At 36.5% G+C, this 18,625-nt stretch overlaps 1 protein-coding gene across 1 annotated transcript in view; it reads right to left on the bottom strand.

The window, feature by feature from the left end:
• Positions 1-706: 706 nt before the first annotated feature.
• The window catches only part of EMC2 (ER membrane protein complex subunit 2), a 35,679-nt gene continuing 17,760 nt past the window's right edge, over positions 707-18,625 (bottom strand). Inside the window, exons 5-10 of the mRNA XM_010191430.1 lie at positions 12,454-12,539; positions 12,224-12,283; positions 9,657-9,738; positions 8,444-8,554; positions 7,185-7,289; positions 707-1,109 (exon numbers count right to left, since the gene is read on the bottom strand). Coding sequence (XP_010189732.1) covers positions 1,023-1,109; positions 7,185-7,289; positions 8,444-8,554; positions 9,657-9,738; positions 12,224-12,283; positions 12,454-12,539 — 531 coding nt within the window. The 3' untranslated portion in view covers positions 707-1,022. The remainder of the gene's footprint in view (positions 1,110-7,184; positions 7,290-8,443; positions 8,555-9,656; positions 9,739-12,223; positions 12,284-12,453; positions 12,540-18,625) is intronic.

The raw sequence follows: 18,625 nt of genomic DNA, 5'->3' as shown, positions 1-18,625 counted from the left end.
GACTAATTATCTGAGTAAATAAACAAGTGCTGAAATGACAAACATGATATAGATGTGCTAGATGCTTCATGCTAATGCTGTGAAAACACTTTTATCCTCTAGTAAGTACAAGGCAGCCAGACAACCCACCTCATCCTTATAGCGCCGTGACACTTGGTTACTGTGGAGAAGCCAATGCACCACAGCTCACACCACAGCGAAGGGGTACCCGTACCGTCGGTACAGAATCAGGACAGACCAGCAAGCAGCCCTGCATTCAGATGGTTTTGAAATTCGTGATGTGGAACATATGTACAACAAAGGGCACACAGAAAGAACAAAGAAAGTGCATACCCATGTACTGATTGGAGAGCTACGTGGACATGGAGGCATTTACCCACAAAGCCACAAAGAAGAATGTCTCTGGCCGTAAGCCAGTGCAAGAGCCCCTCTAAAGCAAAGTACACAAATAGGTTTTCTCCAATTCTACAGCACTGGATATCAACTCATTAATAAAACCATCAAGATGAACTTTTTTCTCTAATAAAGTATATTCATGATCACTCCTTGCTGTATGTAAATATTTACCAGGAAGTATACATCTGTAGCATGCTTTTACTCTTAAATATGCAAATAAGATAAAAATTTCTAACATACATTCATCCACATAGAGAAATCTGTCGTTTCCATTTACAAGTCAAATAAATCACCACAGATTTTTTTTTCCATCATTTAACAAGTTTATTTCTACAAATTATGGCTTAAAAGCAAGTACTGTAGATACAAAAATCCAAAGAGACTGACGTGCACCACATGTCGTTGCTTTATGTTGAATCGTGGATAAGTAATTCATTTAAGTGGGTATTTACCACATTTCTCGTAGCAGCAATAAATAGGCATTTTACTTTTCATAAAACATTACTTTCGATAGCATGTTAATCAATACAAAATTAACTTTTAACAGCACTGGAGTAACATAACGCATAGGTCGTTACAGGTTGATCATGGAACTGGAAAACTGACCACCAGATCTCTGTGCCAGCCTAAGACTGAGTGATCTGCAGGGTCTCCAACATGTCTTCCACTGCCTTCAAAGAGTATTTCGTTTCTTTCTTACTGCGACCTGCAAACTAAACATCAACAAAAATGGCTGTTATTTGTCATAGATCAGAAATTCTGTGCATAAATCCTGTGCAAATAACAGTTCTAAACATTAACAAATATTAACTCTATTACAAACCTAAAAGCACAGTCACTTCATTGCTTCACTAAATCTCAGCTTTGTTACTAGAATACAAGCTGTATCACCCTACCTCAAAAAAGTAACGAAAAACACAGCAGAATTTCACTCATTTGCTCTGAATTTGAAAATTCCGCACTCATAAATACTCCACTTTGAAATTTAACATTTTTTTCTGAATAGAGATCTTCCTGTTGTTTTGTTTCCTCTGTAAACTTTAACATATTTTTTATTTCAGACTTTAATTTTTTATGTGATTCAATTTAGATTACATTCATAATTTAAATAGTAACAAGACTCGGACTTGTTATTTAAGCTAATCTATTTTCTATTTTTGGTATGGCGAGACAAAGAAAGCTCTACTTATCAAAACCAACTGTAAAACAATCCAGTCATCATATAATTATATTTTATGGTTCAAAGTAATTGTGAGTAATGACCTTGTATTTGATTGTAACCTACTATTACAACAGCAATTTCAGAAAGCATTTGAAATAAAGTCTGTCTTGATAACAAAGAAAGACATAGCCTGAGAAATACGCCTTTAGGCTTCATAAGAACCATGCAGCCAAGTCTGGCAAAGGAAGGGGTAGAGGGGTAGGAGATGCTGATCACCTCACGCTGACCTCAAAAGGGTTTTGTAACCGTACTGAAGATTCCCAGCACTCATCAGTCATACCTGGCACAGCAGATTTACTGACCAGGTTGGTCAAATGAAACTCTTGACCGGCTTTAATACACCTGCATTGAAAGGTTTTGTATTTGGGGTTGGGAGGGGTGGTAAAGAAATTACAGAAGCAGTAACCGTAACTTGCTGCTAGTAAAATAGCCTGTTCTCTACCTAAATGTTAACAACCAAACACTCAATAAATTTTCAATTTAATGTTTTTTATTTCAAATACCAGTGTTGTCACGCATAGTTAGTCCTTGATTTATAATGTGTCCCTTCTCTCTTGTAATTAACTTAATTTAGCAAACTCTTCCTGACCTGTTAAGAAAGATTAAGTCATCAAACCCAGGTAATATCACACCAGCAACAAGCTGCAGGACCTGTTAACCTGCTTTTGACCCCCCGGCTACAATCTAACATTGGGATTCCCAATCAGTACAGAGTTCTTAAAAAAGTAGTTTTGGCACAGTAAATGAAAAGCTATTTCAAATTAAATAGTTAGGAGTGTGAAATGTTGTTATTGTGACAACATTTTACAGTTAAGAGACATACTGAAAACACTGTATTTTCATATGTCATATTCCCAGATGATGAACTGACGTTGCATGTTTTGACTCCAGTAGCATGAATAAACCCATTCTTCAGGTTGTACAGTTCCCACAGGGACCCGCAATAGTCAACTTCAGAGGAAAATCAAAGATTTCTTAGCACTCTCCCAGGTGAGAGAAGTAACTTTTGCTTAGGTCTGACTTAATACAATATCCTCTTACTGTTTACACTAAACAAGAATAGTTCCAAGTAGATACCTGGGGAGTCCAAATCCTTTCATGAAAACAAGCAAATAAAAACACAGAATTCAAAATCCTTGACTGAAAAATAATTGCAAATTCAAAGCATTCAGAGATTTCAATAAAAAGCACAGAAGCCTGAATGTGGTCAAAGAGCATGCTTGGCAAGACACACAGAAAGCATGCAGAGGAAAGCTGCAAAATAAGAAGAATTTTACTTATTTTACTTCTCTTCAGGGACTCTGAAAGGAAAACTGACATAAAACATTAGTTTAAAAAAATGCTACTTGCTAATTTCAAGTGTGGTTGCCTTCATGATACTGACGTGCACTCTAAGCTGAACAAATAAAACCAAACTCTGCGTCATAACAACCAGAAGTATATTTGGAAATATAATCACTTCAAATTTGCCCTGACGAACAATTATTTTGTCTATTCTGCCATTACACAGCAATTTGACTGATTGAGCCGGAATCCATTTCTTAAAATCATGATTTAATTTTCAGTTTCCCAAATGGTCTGTAACAAAATCACCTCTCTCCAACCATAAATAACATGTGGACTGCTAACACAGAATGGAGCAATGTACCCAAGCAGCATGCATCTGGAAAATTACTACGAGAAGGATCACATTAAAGATTTTTGTGAGCATTAATCAAACTTGCCTGCCTCTGCTGAAACGCTTCTACCAGAGGCCATGCTAAACCAATTACCTAACTGAAGAGCACCAGGGAGCCATGTTTTGTTTCGATGTTACAGGAACTGTGACTCATGTCCTCGGTCACAACAGATACACCTTCCTCAGAGGGGCTGCACGGACAGAATAACCCAGTTTCCCAGTGATAACGCAAAACTAAGCTTATGCTAATAATAAACTTCTCGTAATTCTTTGAATAAGGAGTACTTCTCTAACATCTGAAATAAAATACTAAAATTAGATATTTGGGGTATTAAATTTAAGTCACCTAGAGAATAATTACTTTTTTTTCCAGAGAATGTGTTAGCAGCCAGGAATTCCAGCTGCATGCAGCAGCCCTAGCTACAAAACCTTTCTGTCTCCCTGCAAGTTTACATTTCTCCTAGATTAGGCACAGATGAGAAGTACTAATCAGCACAGAGGGTTACGTATTTCACATCAAAATAAGTCTATTAACCAGATGGAGTGTCAAAATATCTGTGCTTTTCAGAAAGTTATTTAATTCAATTATTCTTTATCACCATGTTTTCCTGTAAAGAAACTGCTGTACAGTCCAACCAACAGTAAGGTTTTATTTTTACACCCAAAGACTGTTTTCTTCAAATGACAATAAACTAAAAAGTTCCTCTGATTTCTTACAGGAATGCACAGGAAAAGCAAAAATCAGGTGCCAAAGCAAACTGCCTGAATGAGAGAATAAACTGAAAGAAGGGGACCAGTAAAAATATTTCAAGTAAATTACATATGAAATAAAAAATGCAACTACAGCCAGTGCTGAATTTGAAAAAGAATAAAGGCAGTTTTCTAAAATTACTGAGCAAACTGCTGGTAATTCAGATTCAAATCCAGACTGAAAATGGGTAAATATCTCACTGCAAGACAATTGCTGGAAAGTAACTTTTTGAATTAATAATTTCATATTTTAAAGTCACAAATTTATATTATTTGTCTACGTACCCAAGTCAGGAATCTAAATGCATCTTATTCTCTAGAACATGACTACTAGAAAAACTGCATTGACCAGTACAAGAAGGTCCAATTAATAAAAGACATCAATGCCAAACTCAACAACCTCTTAAAGCTCATATTTACAAAGTGCTTAGGATAATACAAAGAAAGCAGGGAGGATTTATGGAGGTAATATAAGTATCTAGCTTAAAACCTGACTAAACAGCCCTCAACTAATGGAGGAATGCTGTAAGGGCTCCCACCGGCACAAGGGACCCAGGTTTCATCCTCAGGTCCAAAAGGTGACAATTTCCAACCGCTCAGCATGCTAAGGGAGCCACAAATCAACGCAGACTCACACGGGAAACTGCCACCCACCACAGCACCAAACTCCATTTGCTGTGGCAGTTGGATGCTGTGAGTCTCTGACACATGCACTGGAGTGGCCAAACCTTCTGCAGCCACGCAACGAGCTCAGCAGGGCTGGGCTGGGGCAGCCCTGTCCAGCTGCTGTCACCAGAGCTCCTCGTGGTGCTTCTGTGAAGAGGAAGGGGATGCTCACGCCATTTGCTCGCCAAATCCTAGACTTGCATTTTCTGTATAGCTAAATTCCCCCCATGATTCCAGTCAGATATGGTGTTTGTCACTTTCTGTCCCAAACAGCTAAAAAGAGCAGCTGAAGTATGAAAGGTATCACAAAAGTATGAAGTCACAAAGAAGTTAAGACATGTGTTTTAAATATATGTTAGTTGTGTTAACGTGATCTGTTCTGGCAAGAATCAACCAAAAATGCTCAACACAGGATCCAGAGCAGCTTCACAGTACAGTGGAACTGCACTTGCCAGTAACGAAAAAAACCCATAAACCGAAACAAAAACAGTAAACCAAAAAAACTCTCACACACACCCAGAAACCCCCCCAACACCACCACCACTCCCAATACAAGCAAACTTTGTTAAGAGATACTGTGATGTTAACAGAAAGCCATGTGGAGTGGGAAAAAAAAAGGCATGCTTATCTGGTTGTGAGTCAAGTAACTACAAACTGTCATAATTAAACTTCATTATACTTAGGACCACCAGATGCCTATCTCTATTTCTATTTTCTATTCGTGGTATGCCACCATTCCACAGCCAACATGGGTTTGACATTGCCATCCTGATGCACTCTGAAAGGGGCTGGTTCCCAGAAGTGCTAACAGGTCTCTACTGGTGCTTTGAACTGGAAACTTCAGTCATAAGATTCACTCAAAACATGTATTCAAAACCACTCCAATCTAAGCAGGTGATTTTATTAAGACGTAAAACATGGGATAATAGTTTTCACTCAAAATTCTCATGTCTTTTAAAGCCTGTTTTGTTCTGTCAATGCTGAATCCATTGTTTATTCTATTCTTCAAGGGTTTTTTGGGGGGCTTTTTTGTTTATTTGCTTTAAATCCTGCAATACTTGGGTTTTCCACCAATATTTTGCTTACAGGAATGTCACACATACTGAAGTCAAAAGAAGTCCTGCTTATTTATGGGACATCAGACAAAGAATGGTAATTCATACACACCTTACTATCATGAGCAGGGAAATGGTTTATTAATGAAAAAGCACAGTGTCGTTTAATGAGCAAACCAGAGAAATAAACTATGAGCACACAAGTATAAAATGTTTAATTACACGCTCAGGGATAAAATATGCTTCACTGTAAAGTACAGTCAGAAGCTACAGGGCCAGTGAGGGGAAATCAAAGATACTTCAAAAGTTGTAATACATCCAAAAACGCGTCAGCCACAAGAAGCTGCACTCTTGGCAATGAACTGGCATACAGTGTATTAAGAAAACGGCATTGGCAGTAAAAAAAAATCCTAATTTAATTTCATAATAGATGGAACTGGTCAAAAGGCCATTTGGTAGTATTAACAGCATCAAGAGAAAAATGAAATATTGGGTTCTGATCATGAAATCAGAGAATCGTTACAGAGAGAAAGGAGCAGTACATGTATAGCATGTCTTTGCATTTAATACCAACATTTTTGTTCAGAAAAAGTTCTGGGGACAACTGGACAGCTGATGTTCATGTTCAGGATTACTTACACATAACTCTGATTGGCAGATCTGTAAGAATAGCTGTAAGGGAGTCAAATACACATACCATGTCTGGGATGCATGGACAGCAGAACCTACAAGCTAAAACCTGTTTTCATTCATAGTTATGGAAAAAATATAGAGGCTTATAATACAAAAGCAAATACAGACATTTAGGCGTAACTTTTCAAATAGCTGACAAGACTCTTAATGAGTTCAGTAAGCTTTGACTGTGGCCTACGAAGTCTGTATTTTCACAATTCAATGGGCATTTTTCTTTAAAATACGTAAAACCAACTTCAGTCACAATTACTAAGGTACTTCTTAGGAAAACCATTAAATATGATTTTGAAAGGTCAGAATAAACTGAAGGAGAACAGAATTCTAGAATTTTCATTTGTTTTCTAGTAAAACAGATGACCAAGTTACTCTAAGAATTAAGACATTCCAGGTTTTATTAAAATACTAACTGTAGAACTTAGAGGTCAACATGACAACAACTGAGTCTTAGAGGTCAACATGACACTACTCTGCATTCAGTTGATGTTAGTAGAAAAAAAAAATCTGTTCAAAGCTAGTAAGTAAACAATAGTGATTAATAACTATAAACTATCAGCCTTATATTAATTAAGGCTTCCAGGAAATCAAATGGAAGTAGAATGCAAAAAATCCATGCAAATTATGCTGATTTACGCATAGTATCTAACCTCTTGAACAGCTCTTGACAAAAGTGCAGAAAAGAATGGCAGAGCATGTTAAGAGTATTATAAAACAACAATGTACTAACCTGATATGCTCTGTTTATTTGGTTAGCTGCCCAGCTTGCATATTTCATATTATCTTTTTTCAGTTTTGCACTGGCTTTTGGATTGGAAGCAATATGGCTGGCAGACTAGGAAAGCAAAAATAAAATCAGTGTAACTATAAACCACATGTGCATTAAATAAACTGAGAGCATTCAGCACCTTTGCATTCAAAGCCCCATGCAAAGTAATAGCTGAAAAAGAGAAAAAAATTACAGTTACAGGTAAACAGCACCCAAATAAGAATTAGCTAAACTCTTTAAACAATTGACTGTCCTAATTAAAACTAAAATAGACTTCAGTTTAGTTTTGTACCAAGTTAGGAACCAAACCTGGATATTATCAACTAATTCAATTTGCTTTTCCTAAAGTGAGAGTTATGCATTAGTTTTTCCCATTCAAACTGTTACCAGAGACAATACAGAACACAACACTTCTGCATCCAAATGCAAAGAGCCAGTCTGTTCTCCTTCTGGAACACACAAACTCCACCCAAGAATCTGTGCAGGTGGGCCAGGAAGATTCGGTTACCAAGTTACCTGCCTGATGTCTCTCTGTAAACTGCCCCCTCCCAAAAGACAAAATGGTGGTACAGAACGGTTTTTTTTTAAATATATGGAACCTTTCTGGGTTTGTCACTAAAAAGATCTTTTAAAAGATGTAAGATCTACAGGAAGACCTTCAATAGAGGCCTCAGTGTCTTTAGAGAAACTGAAGAACTGGAGGGAGTACTTGCTGCCCTTGGTTACTGTCGTCATGGTCGCACTCCAGCCAACAATGCTGTACAAGCTAAAGACTCATTCTGAAATTGAAAGTATAAAGTTGTATTTAGAAACTGGAGTGAGGAAAAAACCAAATAAAAAGCAAGCTGGTTAAAAAATAAAGGTTAATAAAAAAAAGAAAGAAGAAAAAGCAGCCATCTCACACTGTGCTGGCACTCTTCAGCAGTTCACCATCCTGTAGAGAGGAGAACAACTTTAATTCCCTTTTCAAGAAGTTACCTTCATGTGGCAATAATTATAACTCTTTGAAAAACACAGGCAAGACTCAAAGGTTAAGAACACTTCACAGAAGGAGTACTTACTGGCATAAAATCGTCCATACCCAGTATTTGAAGTGTGTTAATAATCTGAGCTCTTAAGTGAAACTAACAGAAAACAAACTAGCAAATGATAAAGGATAATATACATGCATTAAAAACACACTCATAATGATAACATGAAAAATATATAATCGTGCTTACCATGTAAAGTCCAAACAAAGCTCTCATATTTCTGTTGTTAAGCTTCAGTGCTTGTGCAAAATACTTTCTTGATAGCTCAAGGTTTTCAAGCCCCCCCTGAGTGTATTTAACCTGCAGAAATTATAAGCTCTTGAAACTTGCACGTGTCATCCATTCACTCTTGAAGCAAAGATGTTATGAAACTTCACTTCAGATTTACTTCATATGATATTCCAAACCAGCTGAATTCTACCAAAGGCCAAATACTGGCCGGGGAGAAATTCAAGCTCTTTTCAATAAGCAAATTTAAAAATATTTAAATATAGGAGAAAAGAAGCCAGCACTAAGTAATTTATTGCCACAAGAATAAAAAGTTTTTATTTTGCATCTATATGTACTTACAACTTTGGGATAGTCTCCTATGCAAAGTAACACAAACTTCAAATCTAAAGCTAAATTCTGACTGCTATAAATCCATACAACTCTATATTCCTTCATCATACATTACAGCAGTACACAAAACAACACAATGCTTTTCATTATCTATTCAACTGCAAAATAGCGGTTTAGAAGATTACTCCGCTTTTTTCCTGTTCATATTGCCTGTTAGTAGATCACCAAAATACCGATAAATACTAGAAGAGATGCTTCAGTCTTTCTACCAAAAGCAATTTAGACTTCCAAGTTTTAATGTTAATCCAATTTTACCCAGATTAAAAAAAACAAATTAAATCCATTCTAAGCAGTTAACAGTATAATTTAGGAAAAAAAAACCCTACAACTGAAAAAAAGAGTGCAAATGGCTAAAACCCTCCAGCTAAAACTTTTAGGGCCTTCTGCCCCCCCAGTGCTCTTTCAGGCAAAATCTCCTATGTGGATTACAAGTTCTGGCTCCACAACAACAGGCAATATATTACAACCTCTTAGGCAGCATTGCTGTGGAAAAGTTTAACTTCTCATGCACTTAATTTGAAAAGTACATAAACACTTCAACAAGAACAGCTCATTTAAAATTAATTTTTATCTTCAATAATTCCTACTCTTACTCTTATATCTAAGAACACTGCTTTCTTAACACATTCAGTTCCATGAGATGTTAAAATTCTCTGTGGACTCGCTTAAATCTCCTAGGGAAAAATAAAATAAACCATTTTTATTTCATTTTCACCACTTCACTAACGTAAAAAACAAGAATACGTATTCATATAAATGTTTTTTTTCTGAAAATACCTACTTCAGCATACTGCTGACAATATAAATGGTTGTGTGGATTAGTCATCATAAGCTCCTCTAAGCAGAAGGCTGCCTTTGCATAGCTGAGGAATATAAAAAACAGTGACAATGAAACAGAGTATAGAGTCCTTTGCTTCAGTTTCTTTACAGCACAATAGAGGAAGTCTTGCTTTCCCCCCATAACCTCATGTGACTCACAATTAAGAAATATGTTTTCTTTTTAAATGATGTTTGAAACCTCATTTTTATGAGGTTTACTATTTTTATGTCATAGATAGTGAAAAACACACAAAATTTAATCGTCTAGCCGTATATGGAACAGCTCATGGTATTTAATATACTATTTTATTATTAATTAGTGCCCTTTCCTATCAACAAGATTGATGAGTAGAAACAGGCATTAGGTACTGTAAGACATTGAACTCAGACTAAAAAATAGTTCATTTTTTTCTGCAAGAAAATTCAGGTGCCTGAGGATTCCCAGGTGCACCAGACCTGAGCACTCAAACTGTCCATTAACTTTATCTGCTCACAGTCAACTGTAGAAGTGAAATCAAAAAACCATACTAGCAACAGCTTTAAAAATCAAACAGTTCCAATCTATATATGAAAACACCATCATACCAGTCCAAATGGTCAACTTCTTTGAAAATACTAGTACTTGTTCTTGAAGTGAAAACCTTTCAGAAAGAATTACAAAGCCAAGCTCAAAATGTAGGTTTATTTAATTATAAAAACCTTAGCTTCATAATCTTTCAACTAATAGAGTTTCCTGCAGAATTTGCATTTTCTACAGATACATGATAGCACTGTTGCAGAGTTTTTACATGATAGGATTCCAAAATTTAGAGACTCAGTGTTTATAATTACCGTGTGAGCAGATATTTAATACCAGAGTAAAAGCAATTTAGCAATTATGAGACGATATTGAAGCACGTAATCTGTAAAATCTTACTTCTTAAAATGAATATATTGTGGTTTTCTGTTCTGCACATTGTGATAGTCATCTATGTATTTCAAATATGAATTTGGAGATAAAAGGAGAGCCACCTCATTCTGCAAAAGCAGAAGCCACAGTCCTCATTACAGAACAGAGCACAGAATCGAGGACTGTATCCACCTTGCACATTGAACTGTGTGTATGAACAATGGCAACAGCATGATGATTTCACAAGCAAGACTGAATCTGTGACACTGATAAAACAAGTAAGCTGATGAATTGTCTTCTTCTTTACAAATTAACTCTTAACTGCCTTTTTACTCAAGATCCCAATTTTTTCCCCATTTAATCATCAAATTTATAATAATAATGATGTTCATAAAAGTACAGTGAGCATAGTCAATTTTTTCAATGAACTGGAGAAAGTTCCACATATTATTTTTTATTGGAATCACAGACCACGACAAATACAAGAAAAGCAATTTCTTTCTCAGGTTTTATTACACGATTTTGTAATAAAGATTATCGCAAAAAAACCAACGCAGTAATGGAATACATATGTTTGCACCACTCTATCACTCACTTTTGTACTGACAGATTTGACTAGCTTAAGTATCTTTCTAACAATTTTTTCTTTTAAACAGCTCTTTTCTTGGAAAAGAAGCTGGTGAATTTCCCAAAACAAACGGAAATCTAGATATCAAAATTCCGGATTATTCCTTAAGTCAGCATTTGAAAGAGTTTAATAATTATTTTATTTGTGAATGGGGTGGAGGGAGAGGTGATGGGGGAACAATTTTTTCTCCGCAGTGAGAATGGTTATTTCTTCCCTGAGAATTTGATTCTTTTACTACTCTCTGGAAAGGAAGGAAGGAAACAATGTGATATAATTCAAGCTGGGCTGAAGAACTAAAGAAAGGGGAAAAAAGATACGCCTTTGGGTGGAGGTTAGAATTAATGCTGTGATATTAGAAAACTTGCACTAAGGCTTTGAGCTAATCCTCTCACACTGGGATTTCCTCCTGTCACTACAGCAATAAAAAAAGCTAACAAAAACATTAAATATCCAATAAGCAAGTTACTACAACATTCAGCATTCTTGATTGCATTGGGTTTTGTACCCAGGCGACCAGATGCCTCTAATTCTGGATCTGTGTTTTCTTCAGGTTTTGTTTGTGAGGTTTTTTTTTAAAGGTTACTAAAAGTTCTTGCAGAGTTAGGCTAAAAGAAAATCAGAATATCAGCTGCTGTGATCAACTGATTTTAGAAGTAAACAATTAAAAATCTGTAACTGGTAAAAAACATCACTCGAATGAAAATTATGGGAAATAAGTGCTGTTTCCTGCTACACTCAAACCACATATTTTAAAGTATCAGATTTAAAAAAATATCTGAAACATCCAGGTATTTAAGTAATCTGTTTTTGTTTTAAAATTAAATGCCTTCTTAAAGCATTTGGTAGTCAAATAAGGTTGGTAATTATTTCCTGTTGATGCCTGCTATATTGCAAAGGAGACTAAATACTTTCTAACACTAGTCCTTCAAAAAAGACTAACACCGAGGTCTTTGACTTACACAGAGTAGGTTTCAATTTAACAGTTTTTATGTGGACTTAGCAAACAACTTACTCATGTTCATTGATGTAAAGCTCTGCAAGTTCATGCCAAGCTTCTTGGTCTCCAACAAATCTGTATAGAGAAGAGAAGAGAGGAAAAAAGGAAAAAAAGAAAGAACGTGCAAGGGATTCTGTAAATAACCAGCGTGGAAGCAAAAGCGTAAATCAAATGCAAATTCCATTTTAATTAAAAAGATTTATCAGAATAGTAAAACACAATCCGTATTCTTGTAAGACACTCACTGTTCCAGATACTCATTCAGCTCTCGGATGGCCTCAAGATTTTTCCCCTGGGCTTTTCGAATGGCAATCTTACGCTTTCTTGCTGCCTATGGGTTGACATTAATAAAGGATTAGGGTCTCATAATTCCCTGGGTTTTTGTAAAGAAAGCAATTTGACTGTGCAAATTATTATCTCAATACCAGTGGAATTCTACCGCAAAGCAACTGCTAGGTTGAAGTTTATAAACATACCCTATGACATCCCACTGAGAGATTGAAAACCTCTTCTTACAATCACATTATGCGTGCTTTTCTTTGGAGGCACAAACTGTAGGCGTTATTTCATTCAAATAAGTAACTGTCCAGATTCTGATAATTACAAAACAGCAGGGGATGCTAATCTTCAGCCATTCCAAAGACCCCCACCTTGTCATTCACAAGGTCCACGACTATAGGGGAGAGATGGCAACTGAGTCTTAGAGAATCCCACAGCTGTATCCTGGTTGCCACTGTATAAGTATGGCTTTCAGCCAGTTGTAAAGATTCTTGTTGGAGTGCCGAATGCCATCTTCAATTAATGTTGAATACACACCAACTTCATAAACACGTTTCTCATCATTCTTGGAGCACAAAGTAGGTTTTTCAATGTAGAGGGAATATAAGATAACCACTTCAATGGCAAAACTGAGCAGTACTTAGATACGTGGGTGGAAAATATATTTCAACATAAACAATATAAAAACGAGTTATAAGAATGATAATGTATTTGAATTTTGAACTCCATAAAAAGATGTTAGAGACCACTAGGAGAAAAGATACACAGACTATTCATAGTAGACTATTCTGTACTTCAGTTCAATACTCCAGTGTCTGAAGTATGTTGGTTACAGTTCTCTAATAGCAGTTTTCAGACCTCAAGGAGCTGTGAATCGAGATACAATTGAAGTATAATTCAAAGCAACGGACAACTTCCCAGGTCTGACAAAACAGCACTGCACCTCAGCCAGCCCGAAAGTCATCAGATCCAGAACCAGACAGAATGAAAGCAAACCCAAATTCCAGAGTAACACATCTCAAAGAACAAACACTATCAGCCTCCTGCCTTCCTATCACCCCTCTTCTCCTGGGTGACCACAGCCACTGCAGCCCGACACGAGCAGCCCTAGGGCCTAGTGTGTGCGATGTGTCGGTGTGTACGCACACTCAGATGCCATTTCTTCGTGAGATCATATTAATGGAAAACAAAAAAAAAGCATCACAGATGTCTGGTAACGAAGCTCCACAGCTTGTTCATAGCTCTCATCTCATTTCACATCTTACACAGAGGTTATACAGTCAGGTATCACCTTACAGAAACCCTGACAGCACCAGAACAGATACCTTCAACAAAAGCTTAAATTACTTAATCTTTGAATTTAAGATAACTCTGAAATTAGTTTCTTCATTATCTACCTAAGATCACAGGCACATACACTCTGAAATAGTTCTTATATTTTTACAGTATTTTAAGTGTAACTATTCTCTTAATGAATTTTTTATCCTTTGATCATCATTTGAACAAATTTATTGCTTCTGGAGGAAGAGTGCAGTATTTAAGAAAACGAGTTGAAGCTACCAAAACCAGCACAGCTAGAAAAAACCTACACTAACTGTAGGTTTATTCTTTCCTTTAAGTTCATCCCTCTCACTTCCCCCACAAACATATAATCAATGAAAATTCAGTGACAATTAATCAAGTGAGGAAAAAATATTTCACTTTTTGCTTAAACACTAGGCATAGGCAGAGAGAAAATCCATCAGAATGATCAAGAAACAAACAAGGACACACGCAGCGTGGTGGGTTTTGTTTTGCTCTGCTTCTTTGTCAAACTGTAACTCGTGAAGTTACATCCATCTTCCTACTTTTATTAGGAGACATTTAGCTAAAAGCCATGACTGACTGGAAATTTTACCTGCTGACCACATTTATCACCATGACAAAAACAGATACTGCTTATTTTATCTTTGAGTTTTTAAAATAAAGATAACAGTGTAATTAAACTTATAATAATCCCACACGCTTAACATATTGCTACTATTACAAAACAAAACAAAACAAACCCAAATCATTCCTTTCTATCACATTTTATTAAGAATTCTCAAAAGCATTTTGTAAAGCGAGTCTACACCCTTTCAATGGAGGGAACATCAGGGCAGTGTTAAAGGCTGATCTTATACACAGCTCAGTGACCTGAGCCCCAGACCTGAAAGAAGGGAAAGTGGGGACAACAACGTGCACAGCTACAGCGTGCACAGCTGAAGGAGCGTATCATGCAATTACAGCTTATGAAGACAGGATTTTTTTGGCAGGTAACAAACTCTCTACTTTAAAATGTAGCTTTTGGATTAAAAATTATTTTCAAAATTTAAATAAAAAACAAGAGACTGAACTAATCAAAACTAAACTGCTTGAAAACTGAAATCATCTGGTTAATATATAAAACCAATCAACGCATCTGACAACTTAATTTGCAATGGTAAACAGGAACAGTCTACATAAGCCACCCTCCTCCTTCATTCCTAACGCAGCTCCTTCAATCGCACGCACGTGAGTCCTCCAACAGAGCCTGGAAACATTTTCTCCACGGCCGCTTTATTTCTTAACCACAGCACTCCCAAGGAACACAAACCACTGCAACCCCCAGACAGGGATTTAGGAAAAGCTACAACTATTTCTAGTCACAGATATAAACTGGTGTTTACCTATACCAAGCATTTAAGCAAACGCAAACAAATAATGAGGATAAAGGGATGAGACATAATTAACTAGTTCTGATGCACTTAGGAGTAAAACGAATTACATATACATTTGATGACATTTATTTGCTTCTAAACTGCACCAAATCCCACAATATTTCCACTTCTTGATTCCTATTGGAGAAAAGTAGAATTTAAAACTTCTTTTAATCCACCTTTCTTATCACCAAAAAGAAAGCAGCATCTGCCCTTGAAATCTGCACTTCTTCACCCTCAAATAAACTTTCAAAAATGCCAGAAGTCAGTTTATTTACAGAGAACTCTTAGCTTACAACAAAGAGGCTCAGATACTCAAAACAGTGCTGACATTCAAAGGATGAACAAAATATTGTATAGTAACACAGCATTTCTGAAAGTCTCTTTAAAAACACTGGGAAGAAGTCAACGAGGATGCAGGGGTCTTTTTAAAGTAATCACTAACATTTTTCAATCACATAAAATTATAACACACATATTCTGAAATCTCTGCCGAGAGACACAGGTGTTCAGTAGATCTGAAGTATTCGGATCTGTGACTCTTAGGAGTGATAAGACAGACTGAAAATTTAAATAAATTTAAAGAAACTACTACTGCTTTTATCCATATTCACAGACTATTCTCTCATTGATTTCAAGCTTTCCTTTCAATCATGAAAACTACCAGTTACGTTTGGGTTTTTTTAAATAAAAACTGAAAGTCAGTATGACTCCGGTAGCCAATGCTTTAAGAAAAACACATATGAAAAAGTCTGCATGAAAACCAGGACATGGACCATTTTGGGTGCTGTAAACTCCTAATTCTTGTTCTGATCTATATGGTCCCTGAGCCCCTGCCTTGCTTCCTGTGTGCATCAGCCTCCTCCTCGGGAGCTGGGGCTCACTGAGCATTCTGAGGAAAGTGGCACAACTAACGACAATGTGCACACAGCATCCAGTTTTCTTTACTTCTATCAAATTAAACAACACATTTGACTGCACAGAACCACTGCCAACACTAACAACCAATTTACCAGACAAAACCTAGCAAAGGCAGACTCCCACCAATTCTACAGAAGCTTTACCTAACATTTATTTCATACATCTGATTTTTTACCTGCCTTAGAATCAGCTGATATAAGAAAACCAGGCCATTTCGTATGTTTTATTATGTTTCAGGGCTTTGTTTAGTAAAAATCTCACATTTCAAAATATAACGCAGAACGCAGAGTACAGATCTGTTCAATCATTAAGAACTGTCATAAGAAACCCATTTTTACCTCAAAAATTTGAGATTATTTTGAAGTCTATGAGGCATACTAAAGTAGCTGTAATGATTTTGTTAACAAAGACTGAAAAATAACGTTTGAGTTATATTACGGTTCTTTGCATCACAACAGTAAGACTGTTAACAAGCCTGACACAAAGTGAACTCAATCTCCTTCCTCCTTCCACCTTAAATCAGAGAGAAAAGACAAAAATGTCAGGGCTGTAGCAAGACCTGCAGCTTTCTCCGTGCAGAACCTACGATATGGAATTCCCCTACCAGTTTCCAGGGTTTATAACAAAACGCTGGAATGGTTATTGGCAGACTCTGTAAACCCAGCACTCTTAATGCAGGCATATGCCATCTTAAAGAAACACTTCTACTGTAATCACTATCGTATGGACTGAGGTACTTCAGTATGTCACATATTTATTAAACAGTGAACACTTCCAAGCTATTTCTTTTAAAGACTAATAATCCCCAATCTGGCACAAGAAATAATCCTCCATTTGTCATGATTCTTTTTAATTAGCATTAAGCAGATTCAAAGTGAAGTGAGGATTTGAACATTTATCAACTTCTGCATTCGATTATTAAAGCATAACCACGAGAGAGTCTAAGATTATTCTGAATTTGATGGTTGCAAGGTATTAGCAGGAGAATGTTCAGGGACTGACACCTCTAAGAAAGGAGCAATTTCATATCTGCATAATTGCTGAAGCATTAAACAAATTGCATTTTGCAACTTAAAAGAAAATTCTTCAATTTTTTTAAAAATTGTTTTAATCAATGACTTAACATTTTAGAAAATGTGCATCTGGTCTAAGAGTTTGGTACATTAAAACAATTTCCTTCAAACTGCAATATGCAAGTCAAAACAGAAGTGAAAACAACCAGAACAAAGATAAAGGGAAGGATTTACACAGACGTCAAAAAATATCACATAATCTGAATACAACCACAATAACGAACGTACTCTTATCAGACTTAGAGAGTTTTTTCACAGTTAACCATGGAAGACATTTAAATCAGGCCAAAACTTCCAAATTAATCTATACAGGCACAGAGCTGCTGAGCTGGAGCAGCTCCTTCAGGGATAAAGTCAAAGCATAAGTAGCAATGGTGAACACAACTTTTTACAAGGAATCCAATAAAAATAGCCCATAAAGTCTAACACCAGGGCACAGCAGATTGGTAGAAGCTACAAAGGCTAAAAAGCTAAAGCCTGGAACTGGAAAACATGAAAAATGGTACATACCATGGAAGAGTGAGAACAGTTTATGCAGAGGCAAGCAAGGCTTCCTGGACCTACTGGAGTTCTTTGCAGGAGTCACTCAGAGAGTGAAGGAATAAAGATGCACTTAAAAGTCAACTTCGATTTCAAAAATAATTTCAACAAGATCTCTCACTTTGAATTTGAAAGCTCTGAAGGAAACTATGCTACCACATGGCAAGAGGGGAAGGTCTTCACATGGATAAATAAATTAGCCAGAAGATATAAAATAGAAGAGTTCCGTCTACCAGTGAGTTCTCTGAACTGAAAATCCGAGACACTTGTACTAAAAACTACCACTCGGCATCTTCGTAAGTGATCTAACAAGGGAATTAACACTGATGTGCTAAAGTGAACTGATGATATTATTTAAGTGTAAAGAACAAAAGTCACCTACAAACAATACCATCTGCAACAGTGAATGTCAGCATCACAGAACAGCCCCTGAAATTTAACCCAGATAAAGGGTTGCATGTAGGGTAAAACAATACGTATTTAGTACACACAGCAAAGCTCTCTGAATTTGCCCACTTAGGAAGGAGAGGCTGGAGGTGCAATAAACAGTTCTACAAAATGCCAGCTGGATGTTCAAAAGAGGTCTTAGTAAAACCAAACCCCACAGCACTGATGCTGGAATTATCAGGACAGAACACAGAACAGAACCCATCAGTGGCACCGCTTTGCCATTGCGTTTAATTCCATAATGCTCCTGCATTTTTAAGAGTGAAGTTTTCTCCTTCCTCATCCAAATATAGAAAGGACACTCAGAACAGCAGCAAGGTTTCAGGGCACAAAATGGCAACAAGAAGTGCTGAACAGGTTAGGACTTCTCAGCTCAGAGGGAAGAAAAATGCAAAAGACCCCTAAAATCATGAGTATGAATAAAGTGAACTGAAAACAAC

The sequence above is a fragment of the Mesitornis unicolor genome, unplaced genomic scaffold (assembly GCF_000695765.1).
Source record: "Mesitornis unicolor isolate BGI_N332 unplaced genomic scaffold, ASM69576v1 scaffold20009, whole genome shotgun sequence".
Taxonomy (NCBI): domain Eukaryota; kingdom Metazoa; phylum Chordata; class Aves; order Mesitornithiformes; family Mesitornithidae; genus Mesitornis; species Mesitornis unicolor.
The sequence above is the reverse complement of the archived record's forward strand: the minus strand, read 5'-3'. Positions and strand labels throughout refer to the sequence as shown.